Source organism: Rattus norvegicus, chromosome 4 (genome assembly GCF_021556685.1).
Source record: "Rattus norvegicus strain SHRSP/BbbUtx chromosome 4, alternate assembly SHRSP_T2T, whole genome shotgun sequence".
NCBI classification, from domain to species: Eukaryota; Metazoa; Chordata; class Mammalia; order Rodentia; family Muridae; genus Rattus; species Rattus norvegicus.
This window is the reverse complement of record NC_141537.1, coordinates 134,533,664-134,548,743: the sequence shown is the minus strand read 5'-3', so window position 1 is coordinate 134,548,743 and position 15,080 is coordinate 134,533,664. Positions and strand designations below refer to the sequence as shown.

General features: G+C 47.6%; 1 protein-coding gene across 4 annotated transcripts in view; it reads right to left on the bottom strand.

Moving 5' to 3' along the window:
• The window catches only part of Gxylt2 (glucoside xylosyltransferase 2), a 107,411-nt gene extending 92,897 nt beyond the window's left edge, over window positions 1–14,514 (bottom strand). For 3 of the 4 annotated variants that reach the window (XR_015685828.1, XM_087659327.1, XM_087659328.1), the window contains exon 1: window positions 14,117–14,486. Coding sequence is in view for 3 of the 4 variants with exons in the window: in XM_087659327.1 (XP_087515453.1) it covers window positions 14,117–14,397 (281 nt within the window). In the remaining variant the exon portion in view is untranslated. 4 annotated transcript variants of the gene reach the window in all.
• Between the last annotated feature and the right edge of the window lie 566 nt (window positions 14,515–15,080).

Below are 15,080 nucleotides of genomic sequence, written 5' to 3'. Positions count from 1 at the left end.
AGAAGAATCAGACGATCACACAGAATCAGAAAATGTTATTTCCCCCCCTGAAAAAGAGTAGGAGTTGCCACCTTGAACGGGAAGTGGAGGAAAAATGGTCTCTCCAAATACTTCCCATCCTCCAACACCTCAGAACAATCACCAGGTTTTCATATTTATGATTCTTTATAAACTTTTAGTTTGGCGGATTTTTTTTGTTCTTCGTTTAGAAATTATGCAAGTAACTGTTGAGTAGCAATTGGCTCCAAGCTGAATGTTTTCTCTTGGAGGGAGGCTGTGAAGGCCCAACATGTAGGGGTTGGAGTTAAGAGCACTTGCTGCTCTTCCTGTGTTCTCTTCTCAGCACTCACATGTCAGCTCACAACCATGGGTAAGTCCAATTCCAGGGGGATCTGATGCCCTCTCTGGCTGGTGCAGGTACCATGCATGAACACGTGCACAGACATATATGCAGACAAACCATCCTTACATATTAAAAATTACAATAAACAAAAAGCCAGGTGGTAGTGGTGCACTTCCTTAATCCCAGCAAGCAAATCTCTGACTTCGAGGTCAGCCTGGTTTACAGAGTGAGTTCCAGAATAGTTGTCTCCTGTGGTGAGGGGGTGGGGGCGGGGAGTTGGGGGATGAGGACAGCCTGGTCTACAGAGTGAGTTTCAGAACCATCAGGGCTACACTAGGAAACCCTGTCTCTGGTAGGGGGAAGAGACAAGGGGGAAGGGAGGGAGATGGATGGGGAGAACACAGGACAAATGAAGAGGGAGGAGAGAAGGCACAGACCATGGCTAGGATGAGATGGGAACACTGTATATAACATATAACAGTTCACAGCTCTCAGGAAGTTCCTGAAACTTAGCAAATTCACAAGATGCCACTTCCCTCAAGGTTATCTAAGCAGTCAGGACTGCTGAGAAGCAGGGCCTCTCCTACCTTTACTATAAAGCTGCCTGTAAGCTCTGCAGTGGATTCCAGAACTCTAGCTTTCAAGGGTTGTCTCCACTGAGGTGAGCTTTGCTAACATAGCTACCTTTGAGTCCCCATGATCCTATAAAGTCACTGGTTCACCGAGCAGGACTTAAGAGGTATTCTTACTCTATCCTGTCATCAGTTCCATCTGGGATACGTAGACATTTGGTCACATTTTCCCAAAGAGTATCACATAACAGTAAGACACATACTCATTACAGAAAGCTTTGGAAACACCCATGCATGCTTGTGCTAGCAGGTACATATGTGCCACAGCCCAATACATGGAGGGCAGAGACAACAAGCATCTTTATCCACTTATGTGTCTCCCTGGACCTCCATTTTTCCTAAGCTGGAAAGGGACTGTTTTTTTTTTTTTTTTTTTGGTTCTTTTTTTCGGAGCTGGGGACCGAACCCAGGGCCTTGCGCTTCCTAGGTAAGCGCTCTACCACTGAGCTAAATCCCCAGCCCCAGAAAGGGACTGTTTTTATAACTTGCTTATGCCCTTTACAAATACATTCCAAAAAAGAAAAGAAAAGAAATCAAGAGACTGTATCAAAGAGATCTTTTCCGAAGGGATTTTCAGTAGTGATAAAGGGTTCAGAGACTGGGATTTGTTTCTAAGAACAGCATGTGGTTAGCAATTTTTCTCTTTGAAGGCTATGGACAAGGTTTACTTTCTAGGTCTACTGATTGGCTGTCCTATCTAGAGCAAAAGCTTTCACTGTCTCTACCCTGGCGCTTCCCATCTGTAAGATGGGCACGCTGATGATGCTGGGTGTCTGTGGCCCTTGCCTTTCTTACCAGCCACTATTTTCAGGAGTTTCAGGGAAGAGCACCTCAGTTACATTTTAAGGGAACCGCTCTTCAGTTATCAGCCCATGATGTCTGAACCAAAGTCTCTTAACCTCACAGCTGCAGGCACATGTCCCATGTGTGGCCATCAGGAAGCGCAGATGCCTGTGACTTAGGGGCACGAGTCCAGATCTGCTTAGGAGAAGAGCACCAGAGAATGTCATTCACACAAAGCTTAATGACAGAGGCAGAACGGTCTTGGCCACCCCTGCAACTGGACTCTAGTCTCCTCTGCGGTCTCTGGTTTTGAGTCAGTAGTTTTCTGTTCATAATGAAGGAACACTGTGCAGGGGCCTACTGTGGGCTAGTGAAGGTGTTCTGCCTTACCCAATAATAGGAGTGACTTTGCAGGTGACAGTGAAGATTTAGTGAAGTAATGCTGCATACGACACGCTTAGCACCTGTCATAGTTAGCTTCCGATGTCAGCCCTGGGGAGAAGAAACCTCCATTGAGGAGTCGGCTCCCTCGGACTGACCTGTGGGCATTCTTGAGTAATGGTTGATGTTGGAGGGCCCACTCCCAGCCTACTGTGGAAAAGGAAAGCAGACTGAGCAAACTGTGAAGCTCACGCCAGCCAGCAGGCCTCGCGTCAGTTCCTGACTCCAGTTTCCTGCCTTGGTTTCCCTTGTGGATGGACTGTGACCTGTAACCTAAACAAACTCTTTCCTCCCCAAGTGGCTTGGACAGTGTTTTATCATAGCAAAACAAAACAAACCGGTCGCCACACATGTGTGGCTCCTCTCTCTCTCTCTCTCTCTCTCTCTCTCTCTCTCTCTCTCTCGGCTTGGACAGTGTTTTATCATAGCAAAACAAAACAAACCGGTCGCCACACATGTGTGGGGCTCCTCTCTCTCTCTCTCTCTCTCTCTCTCTCTCTCTCTCTCTCTCTCTCTCGGCTTGGACAGTGTTTTATCATAGCAAAACAAAACAAACCGGTCGCCACACATGTGTGGGGCTCCTCTCTCTCTCTCTCTCTCTCTCTCTCCTTGCTCCCCCTCTCCCTTTCTTATCTCTCTCTCCATCCCTCTCTCTTTCTCTCCCTTCCTCTTCCCTCCCTCTCTCTCTAGTGCTAGGACTAAAGGTATGTGCCAGCCTTCCTGGCTCAGTCAATACTGTCCCTAAAGTAATGATTAAGTAGTCATTATCATCATAATTAGAACTAAATATTATCTTTGTTGGGCAGCCATCTGTTTCTCTAAGTACGTTGTATTCATGCTCAAACCAGGCTGGGAGGCAGTTCAGCAAAAAGCATACATGATCTAATTTGCTGCCAACCAAACTAAAGGGTGGGCACACTTTGTAAAATTCTCAGACAATGACCTGGGTTTCCACTAGCCCATTCTCTCTTCCGATGAGGAAACTTGCTTTTCTTGAATGTGTATGACTCTGGGGTCATTAGTCTGACCTTAAAATTCTCAGGAAAAAAAAATGAGAGGAAGAAAATGGAGCACAAAGGTTTGCAAATCCCCCCTCCCCCCACGGCCATGAGTCTGAGGAGATATGTCCTGGATAGAATCCGGCATGGAGTCTCTGGAGTGCACTGCTTAATTCTCAGGAAATGTGTGGCCCACACCCTTCTTTCTTAAGACTAAAACCACTAGTTCTGTGTCCTTGAAGAGACATCAAGATTCTAGTTGGCCAAGATACCAGGTGTGGAACTCTCCAGGAGTCAGTCTAAAGGCTGTCTCCCATACTCTATCAGCTGTTAGCCATGTCGGAAGATGGGGCCTGGTGTCCTTTCATATATATGGAAGGCAAGTCTCTGTGTCCTCCTATCCGAACTCCTCCCCCTTCCAAATATGCTCAAATATGCCTCTGTGCTGTCTCTAGCACCCACAGTTCCTTGTGCCACATGCTGTATGTGGGTACTTCATTTGCGCCATCTCATCTCACCAGTGAGCTTGCAAGGGAGCCAAGGATTTCTGAAGATCGATGTACACAGAGTCACAAATGAGGCATCTGGGCGCAGTTATAGTTTACTTCCTAACAAATGATGGGCAGCGAGTGCCAGGACAACAAACCACTCTAACTGGACTGTATCCGATGCTTTACACCCATCCTCATTTGACTTCTTTGGGCCTCGGTTTCCACATTCATAGAAGGAAGTCATATTTTTGATTATGTATTCTTTATGTCTTGTGGAAGATGTGAGCCCCGTATTAAACAATATGCATTTCTGCTGGATTACAATACTTCATGTCCTAATAGTAATGTCATCATGTAAAAGTCACGTTCACACACACAAGCACTCTGCTGGTAGAAAATCAGGGATTCTCAATAGAATCAGCTTGCTGGAAGCACACATCTGGGTATGCTATGACGGTATTACTAGAAAGGCTTAACTGAAGTGGGAAGGCTTGCCCAGGAACGCAGGAACGCAGGGTGGTGAGGCATCATCCCTTGGGCTGGGGTCCTGGGCTGAATAAAAAGGACAAGGAAAACTAAGCACCGCCCCCCTCTCTAGATTCCTGACTGCAGATGCAGTCTGCAGATGCAATGGGCTTTATGATGAGGGACTAGAACCCTCAAACTGTGAGCCAAAGTTAACCCTTACCTGGTTAAGGTGCAGCTTTAAGTCTTTTGTCGCTGCAACAAGAAAAGTAACCATTGAGAAATCAAGTCAAGACAATTCCTTTTTTCCCCAAGGGTAGTTTTCAGACCCTCATAACCTAAAATTAGCCAAATTCTGGGAAATATTCTGAAGAAATATAAAACGAACTTTATCATCAATACAATTCTCATCTTTTATTGATTTTTTTACATTGGGATAAGACGCAGGTACTCATTTGTTTATTAAATTGTAGATGAAAAAAAGAAGAAAAATAAAACTGTTATCAAATTTCCTTCCAAAGAATCTTGCCTGTATATGTGTGTGTGGAGGAAGTGTTAATTTGTCCAGTGTTGACTGAATTTAGTAAAGGCATTCAGAACAGGTGCTGTGAGTCTCAGATAATTGTGTTTATTCTTGGGTTGGAGACAGGCAGGCAAGCCAAACTGGATTCAGAGATAAGGGAACCTGGTGGGTTCTGGGATCTAGAAAAGGCCGGAACAGCTCTGTAGGTGGAAAGCAGAGCTGACCTTGGAACCAAAGTTGGGACCAGCATCAGCCTGATCCAGTGCCTCTGTGCTGCCCTGTAGCCCGGCATTTCTACCCCATGTGGGTTTCCATACTCTCTCAATGCAGTTCAGATTTCTCAGCAGATCAGAGGTTACCTTCCTCTGTCTAAATCACCCTCAACTTAGGATGCAATTAAGCAAACCAAGTGGCTGTTGTGGAGAGCCGATGCTTACTTCCTGTGTGCCCCTAAAACCATCCCCCTTCTGTCTTCGTCAATGGCTCTAAGATTTTGACTAAGAAAAAGATCTAGTTCAGCTAGATGCAACTCCAGCATGGGTAACGGGAGGATCTCAGGCTGGATGGACCTTACGACCTATTCATTCTGAGACTTGACAATGTTCTCAAGGTACCTAGATGGTTAATGTTGGTCGTCAACATGACAGGATGTGGGATCGTTATGGAAACAAACATCTGTGTATATCTGTAATGGAGTCTCTAAGCTAACTGAAAGGCAAAGACCCACCACCCTAAGTGTAGGAGGCACCATTCCACAGTCTGGGGTCCTGGGCCAAATTAAAAAGTCGAAGTGAGCCAAACAGAGTCCTTCATCTCTCTGCCTCTTGACTGTGGCTGCTATGCGATCCTCTTGGACTCCTGCTGCAGTGACTTTCTCACCAGGATGGACTGTACCCCTCAAACTGTAAGCCAAACTAAACACTTCCTTCCTCGAGCTGCCTGTGTCGGGCAGTTGTCACAATATTTAGAAAGGTAACTAGCACAATCCCCTATTCTTCTTCTTTCTCTACTGCCCCGAATGAAGCTTTTGCCATACAGTTGATTTCCTCAGGAGTAGCTGGGGAGATTCCTCTGGTTATATCTAGAACATAGAGTCTTCCACCCAATATTCTAAGTTGATTCCCTTGGGTGAATAACTGTAGCTAGAGAAATGAATGGGCTGATGTGCTTAGTCCTGGATACACAAAGCTTACACACTGGAAAGACCAGGTTGTCATGTGGGCTTAAGCCATGTATCCCTGGGTGCTATGGTTCACAAAAGAGTTGTGGAGGTACTGGGAAAATGGAGGTCAAATGCCAAGCATAACACCTACCATAAACACTCCCCCAAGGTGCTGTGGGTAGTATCAAGGGATGAGGGTTCCTTAACTTCCATCAGTTGGCTGAGCTGTTCTAAATCTGACCCTCCATCCTTTCCTTCTCCTTCCCTCCAAATTACAGGCATTCTAATCAAGCAGAGCTAATGGGATTTGAGAGGAGCGCCGAGGAAACTAAAGCCCCCATCACACGGGAGGGAAGGAGGCAGGAAGGAGCCATGAAAGTTAGAGATGGAGACATCAGCAGGAACCCACAGTTAGCTTAATGTAGACATTGATGTTCACACATGGAAAGACTAATGTGTGCAAATACACAGAAAAGTATACACACATACATATATTCATTTTGCTCTGTTGGCTTTGAAGGCCTATGAGAAATAGCATCCCAGTAAGCATACCTAGTGTTAGTAGGCTCTTAGTTGCAAGTTCTGCTCCTGTGCCCTCCCCAACATGCACAAGTTACCAGAGCTTCTTGAAGAAAAAGCTGATATAATGACTGTACAGGATGAGCCTGGAGCAGTTGATGTAGTACCAGAGAGTAAAGAAGTACCACCTCCCCCAGCTAAACTACAAATAAAACCAGGCTGGGTCTGTGGCTTAGCAGGAGAGTGCTTGCCTATGACGTGTGAGATTCCAGGCTGGATGCCGAACACAGAGCCAAACCAAAAATGCATTAAGGGAACACACGAAATCCATCGGCCAAAATGGGAACGGCTTTCACAACAGAACAGCCATACCGAGGCACAACATGAAGCACGGAGGTTCTTGTGTCTAGACCGATGGAAACAAACAAGAAAATGACAGGTAAAGAATCAGAAGAGATGCCAATCTCCCAGTGGGAGGACCTCGAAGAAGTTAACACTCCAGCCTCAAAGATCAGAGCAAGGATCAGAAGCAAACACAGACCATGTTTCCTTCTTGTATGCAGATCAGGAAGGGAGACAGGGTAACCACCCAGAGCAGAAACCCAGCAAGTCCCACCTCAGCCAGGAGACCAGGCTGAGGTAGTTAGTAGTTGTGAATCTTTCAGTTTGTTGGTTTGCTTTGCCTTGCTTTTGGTTTTGTAGCTTTGGCTAGCCTGGAACTGTCCACACAGAAAAGGCTGCCCTTAAACTCACAGAGATCTGCCTGTCTCTGACTCCTCCATGCAGGCAGTAAATGTGTGTACCACTGTATGCAGCCCACCGTGAACCTTACAGACAGTGCACATGAGGACTGATATATGGAGATGGCTTCCCTTGTGGAGAGACCTCTATAACTCAGAAGGCAGATGATCAGAAAACATTTCACGGATTGTGATGAGACTTCCAAGACAACCCACCGGTGTTCTTCCAAACTGCCCAGAGGCTTATAGTTCTATAGCAAAACCCAAAAGCAACCTCCAAAACCTGTCAGGAATGGGCAGTCTGAGAGACTACTGTAGAGCCCATCCTGAAAGGACAACAGCATACAACAAAGTCTGCTGTTTGAGACCCTGTGTTTAGCTAGGGTTTCCATTGCTATGAAGAGACACCATGACCACAACAACTCTTACAAAGAAAAACATTTCTCTGCGGCTGGTTACAGGTTTAGTCCATTATCGAAATGGTGAGAAGAATGGTGGCGTGCAGTCAGACATGGTGCTGGAGAAGGAGCTCAGAGACATCTCGATCCACAGGCAGCAGAAGAGAACTGAGCCGCTGGGCCCAGCTTGAGCTTCTCAGACTTCAAGGCCCACCCCCTAGTCAGGCGCCTCCTCCAGGAAAGCCACACCTTCTAATAGTGCCACTTCCTATGGGCCAATAGGGGACTTTTTTTTTCAAACCACCACACCCTGGAACAGAGAATCTAAATGAACATCAATAATAATATCTCAGTGTGGCCTCATTAATGCAGGTGAACCCTAGCAGAGGAGGATCTTGCTGGTCACAGAGGCTGGGCACTGTCTGAGACAAGGTGGACGCTGGCTTCTGTTCTCTAGGCTGTTCCATAAATGTTCACTGGGTGCCCACCATGAGGTCATCTGTGTCTCAGCTGTCAGAGACAGCTGATTAATGACACAGGCAGTGCCCCCGACATGGGAGAGGTAAAAGTCAGATGCTCACAAGGCTTTGAATGAGACAAAAGCAAACTACTAGCCAGGATGAGCTAGGAGATCCAGAGCAGTGTGGAGCGTGTACTTCTGTCTGCACAGCTTAGAAGGTGAATAAGATATTGGGACGTGGACCCAAAAGCGACGAGGCCCCTGCTGCATGAGGATGCAAGCAGGGAAGGAGGCCCAGGGACGGAAGGGAGGAGAGAGAGAGATGGAGGCAGAGGATGAAGCTGGGCTGATAGAGGGAAGAAGTCAGTGGTCACAGAGAGAGGTTGAAGTTTGTTTATTTGTGTGGGGATATGCACATGTATGGGGGGTCAGAGGACTACTTTTGGGGTGTTCCACCTTGCTGAGTAAGGCTCTCTCTTGTTTCTGATGATGTGCGGCACACTGCAGGTTAGCTAGTCCTCAAGCTTCTGGGCAATTCTGTCTCCACCTTTCATCTCGCCACAGCGGTGCTGGGACTATTTTATGTCGACCCTGCAGATTTAACTTAGGTCATCAGCCTTACGAGGAACATGTTTCTACAACTTGGCATATCTCTCCCACCCAAGGAAATAAGCTCTATTTTTAGTGTGATGGGACACACACACACACACACACACACACACACACCCACCCCTCATGGGTCTAAATTGTTCAAGATTATTTCAACAGCTGTATGGAAAATGAACTGTAGAGGGCGCTAGAGTAGACCCACTCGGGCCGGAGTAGGCTACTGCAGCCTCTGAAGAAGTATGTTTTGTGGCAAAGCTAATAAGAGTAGTTCAAGTAGCTGTGCATGTGTGTGAGTCAAAACAAAACAAAACAAAACAAAAAACAAACAAACAAAAAAACCTGGGCTCTGTTGTCGACAAGATGTCTCAGCAGGGAAAGGTGCTTGCCACCAAGACTGACAAATTGAGTTCAATTCCTGGGACCTACATGGTGGAAGGAAAGAACTGAGTCTGGAAAATTGTCCTCGGTCCATCTACCACATGTGCACGCATGTGAATGTGTTCTCTCTCTCTCTCTTGCTCTCTCTCTCTCTCTCACACACACACACACAGGCATCAAGACTCAAGCTACGGGCTGGAGAGATGGCTCAGTGGTTAAGAGCACTGAAAGCTCTTCCAGAGGTCCTGAGTTCAAATCCCAGCAACCACATGGTGGCTCACAACCATCTGTAAAGGGATCTGATGCCCTCTTCTCGTGTGTCTGAAGACAGCTACAGTGTACTTACATATAATAAATAAATCTTTAAAAAAAAGACTCAAGCTACATAATGTCATAGATGTTTGCTCAAGACTTTGAAATCTTGACTGTCCTCTAAGGCCACCAACCAATTCCCAGAGGGCTACAGATAGATTCTGCTACATGACATCATCCCTGTTTATTGAGACCCTTGTCCAGGCATGAACCCTCTGATGAGACTCCTCTCCTAGATCAAAGGGAACTGCAGGAAACCGGTGATGAGCAAGGATGCATTTCCTCTCTCTGGGGTGGCTGGGGAGGCGGCCAAGAGCAGCCAGCTTCTCTATTGTCTCCGCCTCCCTGCGAATCCCAGGAGGGTGGAGACTCACTCCATCCTCTGCTGCACAGCAAATGCTTGGCAGTCTGTGTGCCAGAAACATTTGCCCAACAACTGTGGAGTGTATTGACATACCAGGGGACTAGGAGGGAGCTGAAGTCTTCCTCAGAAACCACAGTTTAGGGGCTATGCTAGATGATTCAATGGGCAAGGAACTTGCTGCTAAACCTGACAGCTTGAGTTCAATCTCGGAACCAACATGGTAGAAAAAAAAAAGGCACCAGCTCCCTCAAATTGTCATCTGAACACGTATGTACCATGTCACAAGCTTGCACACATAGACTCACAAAATAAGTACACCTAGCATTTTTTTTCCTGAAAGACATATTTTAAGAGAAAACAGGCTAGCTCAGAAGAGAAAGAAGACAATTCAGGAGGGGGTCAGAGTCTGAGCGATCAGTAAGGTGAGACAGAGGCGCTAATCTTGCAAGTGACACTCACAGTTGCAATCTTGCAGATGAAGCTGACACAATCACTACAGGATCATCATGTCAGAGCTGGACCAGGTCTCAGGCACCTTGGGATAAATCTGCTCTTTTTTATAAATGAAGGAAAGGAGATGAAAACAGCTTGGGATCAGAACCCAGTTTGCTGAATTCCTGAGGCCGAGCTTTTCTTTTCTCTTCTTAGTATTTGTGTGCACGTGTGTGTGTGTGTGTGTGTGTGTGTGTGTGTGTGTGTGTGTATAAGAGTCCACCACCATGTGTGTGCTACACCGCATTGTGCACTTGCAGAAGAATAATCTTAGGCATCTGTCCTTGCCTTCTGGAAAGTCTGAGATAGGCGTATATGCCAGGCTAGCTAGCCCTTACGATTCTGGGGACGTCATCTTTCCAAGCCTCCGATCTCAACATAGGAAGGCTGGGGGTATAGATGCTATTGCATCCAGCTGTCCCTCAGTTCTAGGGATCCAAACTCAGGTGCTTACACCTGCACGCCAACCACTTTATTGACAGAGCCATCCTTCAACCCTGTTTATACTGCCGATCCCCAATTACGTTGAACTTCTTTTTCCACATATCATCTCAAAGAGTTTTCTGAAGCAGAATGGAAACGCAATCTTCTAAAGTCTGAAATCTATTCCCAAGTAAAACTCTTATTTTAGAATTTAGCTTCTTCCCCCGCCCCCCCATCTCTTTGTAAACTTCTCTTATCATTACCGAAAATTAGGCAGCTCACCATGTTCCCTTTTTAATAAGGCTGCCAGGAAGCTCAGAGCTAAATTTAGCATTTAGTCTTTCAGTAACAGTGGTCTCGATTTTAGCAAAGAGTGCTTACTCCCCCCGCCTTGGTCTTCTTATTCAGCTATTTAAGTGACTTTATTGCATACACATTTTTTAAACTATAGTCACCTCAAATTCTTTTAGAAAGCCAGCCAGGTATAAATAATCACTAAACCAAAACAGAAGGAGGACTTTATTTCTCCTGGGCTCTACAGTGACGGCCGCTTTGAGGATGATGTCCATTTTGAGATCGCACTCATGACTGGAGAGACCAGCCCTTACCCACAGCTTCATGTTTATGTAGAAGAAAGCCACTCCAGGACAGATTGCATACAAATGGCTAGTTCTAAAATTGTAGGGTCTGCCTGCTAACCAGGCAAGCGCATGGAAAATTTGCTGAAGATGAAAACAAGATGTGGAAGAAGGCTTCGTCGTTCTCCACCCTGATGTGGTAGACCTTAGAGCAGGGCCCTCAGGAGGCCAGCCTGGGCTCTGTGTGGTCAGCAGGTGGCCGGTCCCATCCACCCTCGAGCTTTCTGCCAACTCCGGCCACAGATCTGACCTTTATCATGCAGGAGAGATCAGGCAGCCTCCCATCTCCTCTGGATTCCAGCCACGTAAAAAGATTAAGCCAGAGGCTTTCTCTTCCCTCCCAACATGGAATTCCTTCTCAACCACAAAAATTTCACCCAGGCAGAATTTGAAAAGCAATAAAGGAGTCGGTGGGGATCTTCCCCTCCTGCTCCCTTTTCATTTAAAATCTTGAGTTACCCTTGCTGTAGAGGTAGCAAAAGAAAGGAGAAAACACCCCCCAAAATGCCATCTGTGAGACTGAGTTACTCACTGACAGGGCTTGCCCCCCCCCCTTCCAGAGTTTGTGAAGTAGTTCTTTATTCCTGTGGCGTTGCACATCATTTCCATGATCATCGAAGAGATATGTTCAAAAGAAAAATGGCTTCCGGGATCTTGTTGCCTGTGGCAATATTCCTTCTCAGTAGCACCCATTGGGATTCTATTCATGATCTCCTGCAAGTCAGAGCCAATTTGTTCGGATCGAGACAAGAGGATGCTGCCCCAATGTTCCCAACACCTTGAAGAATGAGAGACACAGCCAAGAATCCATGATGCTTCTTTAGGGAAAAAAAAAAAAAAAAAAAAAAAAAAAACCTCAGTGCGGTGATGAATTGCAGGCAGGACTGTTGCCTGACAGCAGCTCAGAAGGTTCTCTCCAACCCCAGGCTGCCTGGGTGTCTTTACCCTCATCCAGCTCTTACCTGTGAGCCCTGCACAAACTTCTGATCCACAGCCTGTATACCTTAGCTAATACTAACAGTGCATGGTGGAGCAGCTCTACCACACCAGTGTGTCCTCAAAGCAAAGCTGAGGGATGAGGAGATGGCTTTGTTGATACAGAGCAGGCAGGCCCAAGGAGGAAGACCTGAGTTCAGTTCCCCAAGCAACTTCTGAGGCAGGAGGATTTGCTGGCAGTCAAATCTGCAAGCTCTTTGTTCAGTGAGAGACCACGTCTCAAAAACACTAAGGTGGAGAGAACTGAGGAAGACACTGGATCTCAACCCCTGGTGTTCACACGCACAAACACACCTACGAACATACAGACGGCAAGGGAGAGAGGTGACCGTGCACATGCATTATTGACTCTGTTCCCATGTTTCTGTAGGACCTAAGAATCTACATTTGAAACAAGTTCTCATGATGTGTACAACAGGTCTATTATGGGGAAATGTGTGGACCACTATCAAAGCATTATTGTGTGGATGGATTGCGGCGTGTGTGTGTGTGTGTGTGTGTGTGTGTGTGTGTGTGTGTGTGTGTGTGTGTGCTTGCGCATGCGCGAGTGTGATAATAACTATTTTAACATGGTGCTGTTGACACTGTTTGTGTTAAGTGATGTCATTATGAACTTGTTGTACCTTTACTCTGGAATAATCTACTGTAAATAAGAACCCCAGCAAACTGGAGGGGGGGGAACCCTTCTACCAATTATACAAGAGAAATTGTCTGATTTTTCAAAAGTGCATACTCAGAACTTCAAGAGTTCTAACAACTCAAAGGTCCTAAGTTGGAGGAAGGTTCTAAGTTGGAGGAAGCAGGATGCCTCCGTGGTAAAGCTGCCTACTTTGGACCTGATACCCAATCCCAGGTACATACCAGATGGAAGGAGAAAACCGACTTCTGACCTCCCCACATGCCTCCCTCAGCACACACACACAATAAACAAATAATACTTTTTAAAAAAGACTTAGGTTTCTGGGGTATTTTCTCCCCCGACATATCCATCTCTGCATGTATTACAAGGGAAGAGAGGAGAGCTGACACAGCTAATTCTTAAGGTTTCATGTTTCCTTTAACTACAGTTTAAAAAAAAGAAAAAAAAAAAAAAAAAGCCCAGACTTCGTCATTATGGTCAAAAAGAATTCAACTTGTTTCAAGTAATTTGGGAGCCCAGCAAATGTGGTTGTTGCAAAGCAGTTAGAAGGAGCAGAGGAAACAGAGTTCAGGGGGATTGTTCGAAACTCCTCCAGAACAAAGGAGACTCCTTAACCTGCGGACATCTGGTAACAACACGACCAAAGATAAAATGCTGCGATGAAAGGTAGCCGCGTGGACCGCCTCGTGTGGGGAGAGGGCAGGGTCAAAGGTTAAGAAGCTTTCCCAGCGGGAGCCTTTGGCGGCCCTGCTGTTCCATCAGACAGAAACCAGGAAACCCAAACTCTGCTTCTCCCGTGCCGCCGTGCCACGCACCACTCCTTCCAAGAAGCAAACTTCTTTCTAATCAACTAGAGACAGACGCCCGCGGGCAGCACCCGGGTACCCGACCTTGCACCGAACGCAAGCCAGTCCTGGCTCAACATTTAACTTCTCCAACTCCATCAAGATCTAGGTTTCCGCTCTGAATTCTCCCGTGAAACAAGAGAATGAGCTCAAGTTGCCTGTCGATGGCTTTTGAAAAATTAAACAAAGAGCACATGTTTGCAAGAACACAACCAGACGTCTCTCCTGACACTTGCGTCCCCTAATCTACAAGCCATTTTCCCTGACACTTCTTGGAGGAGGTGCATGGGTGTCACCAGGGTGGTCTGCGTGTTTGGCAGGGTGGGAAGAGGTAGAGAGTGGGGTGAAACTTGGAATCTGCCTCTCCATCCATCTAGCTCCAAGGCGCCCTTGAACTTGGCACCGGCGCTGGAAGGGAGACGCAGGTCCTCAGATGGGAGGTTATCCAAGCTGCCACGACTCACCTCGCCAACTTCCCGCGGCTGGCGGCGCGCGGGCGGCTCGCTCCGGGTCGCAGACGCGGGGGCCGGCGCCTGGGGAAACGCGGGCCAGCGGCTCCGGGAAAGGCGCGGGGCTCCGGAGGGAGCGTGGGGACCGGCGCGTGGCGGCGCTGAGGGGCAGCCTCGGGACGCGCAGGGAACCCAGGGGGCTCCAGGTCCTGGCGGGCGCGCAAGGACAGCAGAGCCAGCAGCAGCACGGCCAGCGCGAGCAGAAGCAGCGCTGCCGCCTTGCTGCGGAGCTTCATGGTGCCGCACGGCGGCCCCGGGGCGGCGCGGACCCTCTGCGCATCGCTGCCCGCGGCGGCGCAGCGTCCAGGCCGGCTAGCCCGGGACTGGGGTCGAAACTGGCGGCGGCCGAGGTGGACTGGGAAGAGGAGGGGGGGGGGGAGAAGAGAGACAGGGGGAGGACTGGGAGGAGGCGCGAGCTGACTCGGGTGGAGCAGCCCTCCTTACCGTACTGTGTGGAGTAGCGGCCCTGCTGCCCACCACCGGCAACGAAGCGCACAGAGCTCAGGTAGAGCAGGCTCACCACATCTTCAATTCGTCCACTCGAGTAGTCATACTCACCCACACACTCAGTTTCACTCTCCAGTCCACCCAGTTTCCTCAACTGTCTCTCGGACTCAAACAAGCATTCACTCACTGAAGACTCACTCTCCCGCCCACTCACTTGCAGTCCCCACCAACTAATCCTTTGTGCTCCCTCACCCATCCCATCCACAACTCCACTCAGTTCCAGGGTGCGTTTGTTTTTTCATTGGTTTCATCCACTTATCCTGCAGACTTGGGTAGAACTTTTGGTACCCAGGGCAGAACTTTTGGTACCAAGGAGGACACACTCGCTCTAGATACAATGTACTCTACAGCAATTGTAGAACAGATTGCAGGGCTTAAATCTGAAATCTGACAGTCACTGGCTTGATGAACC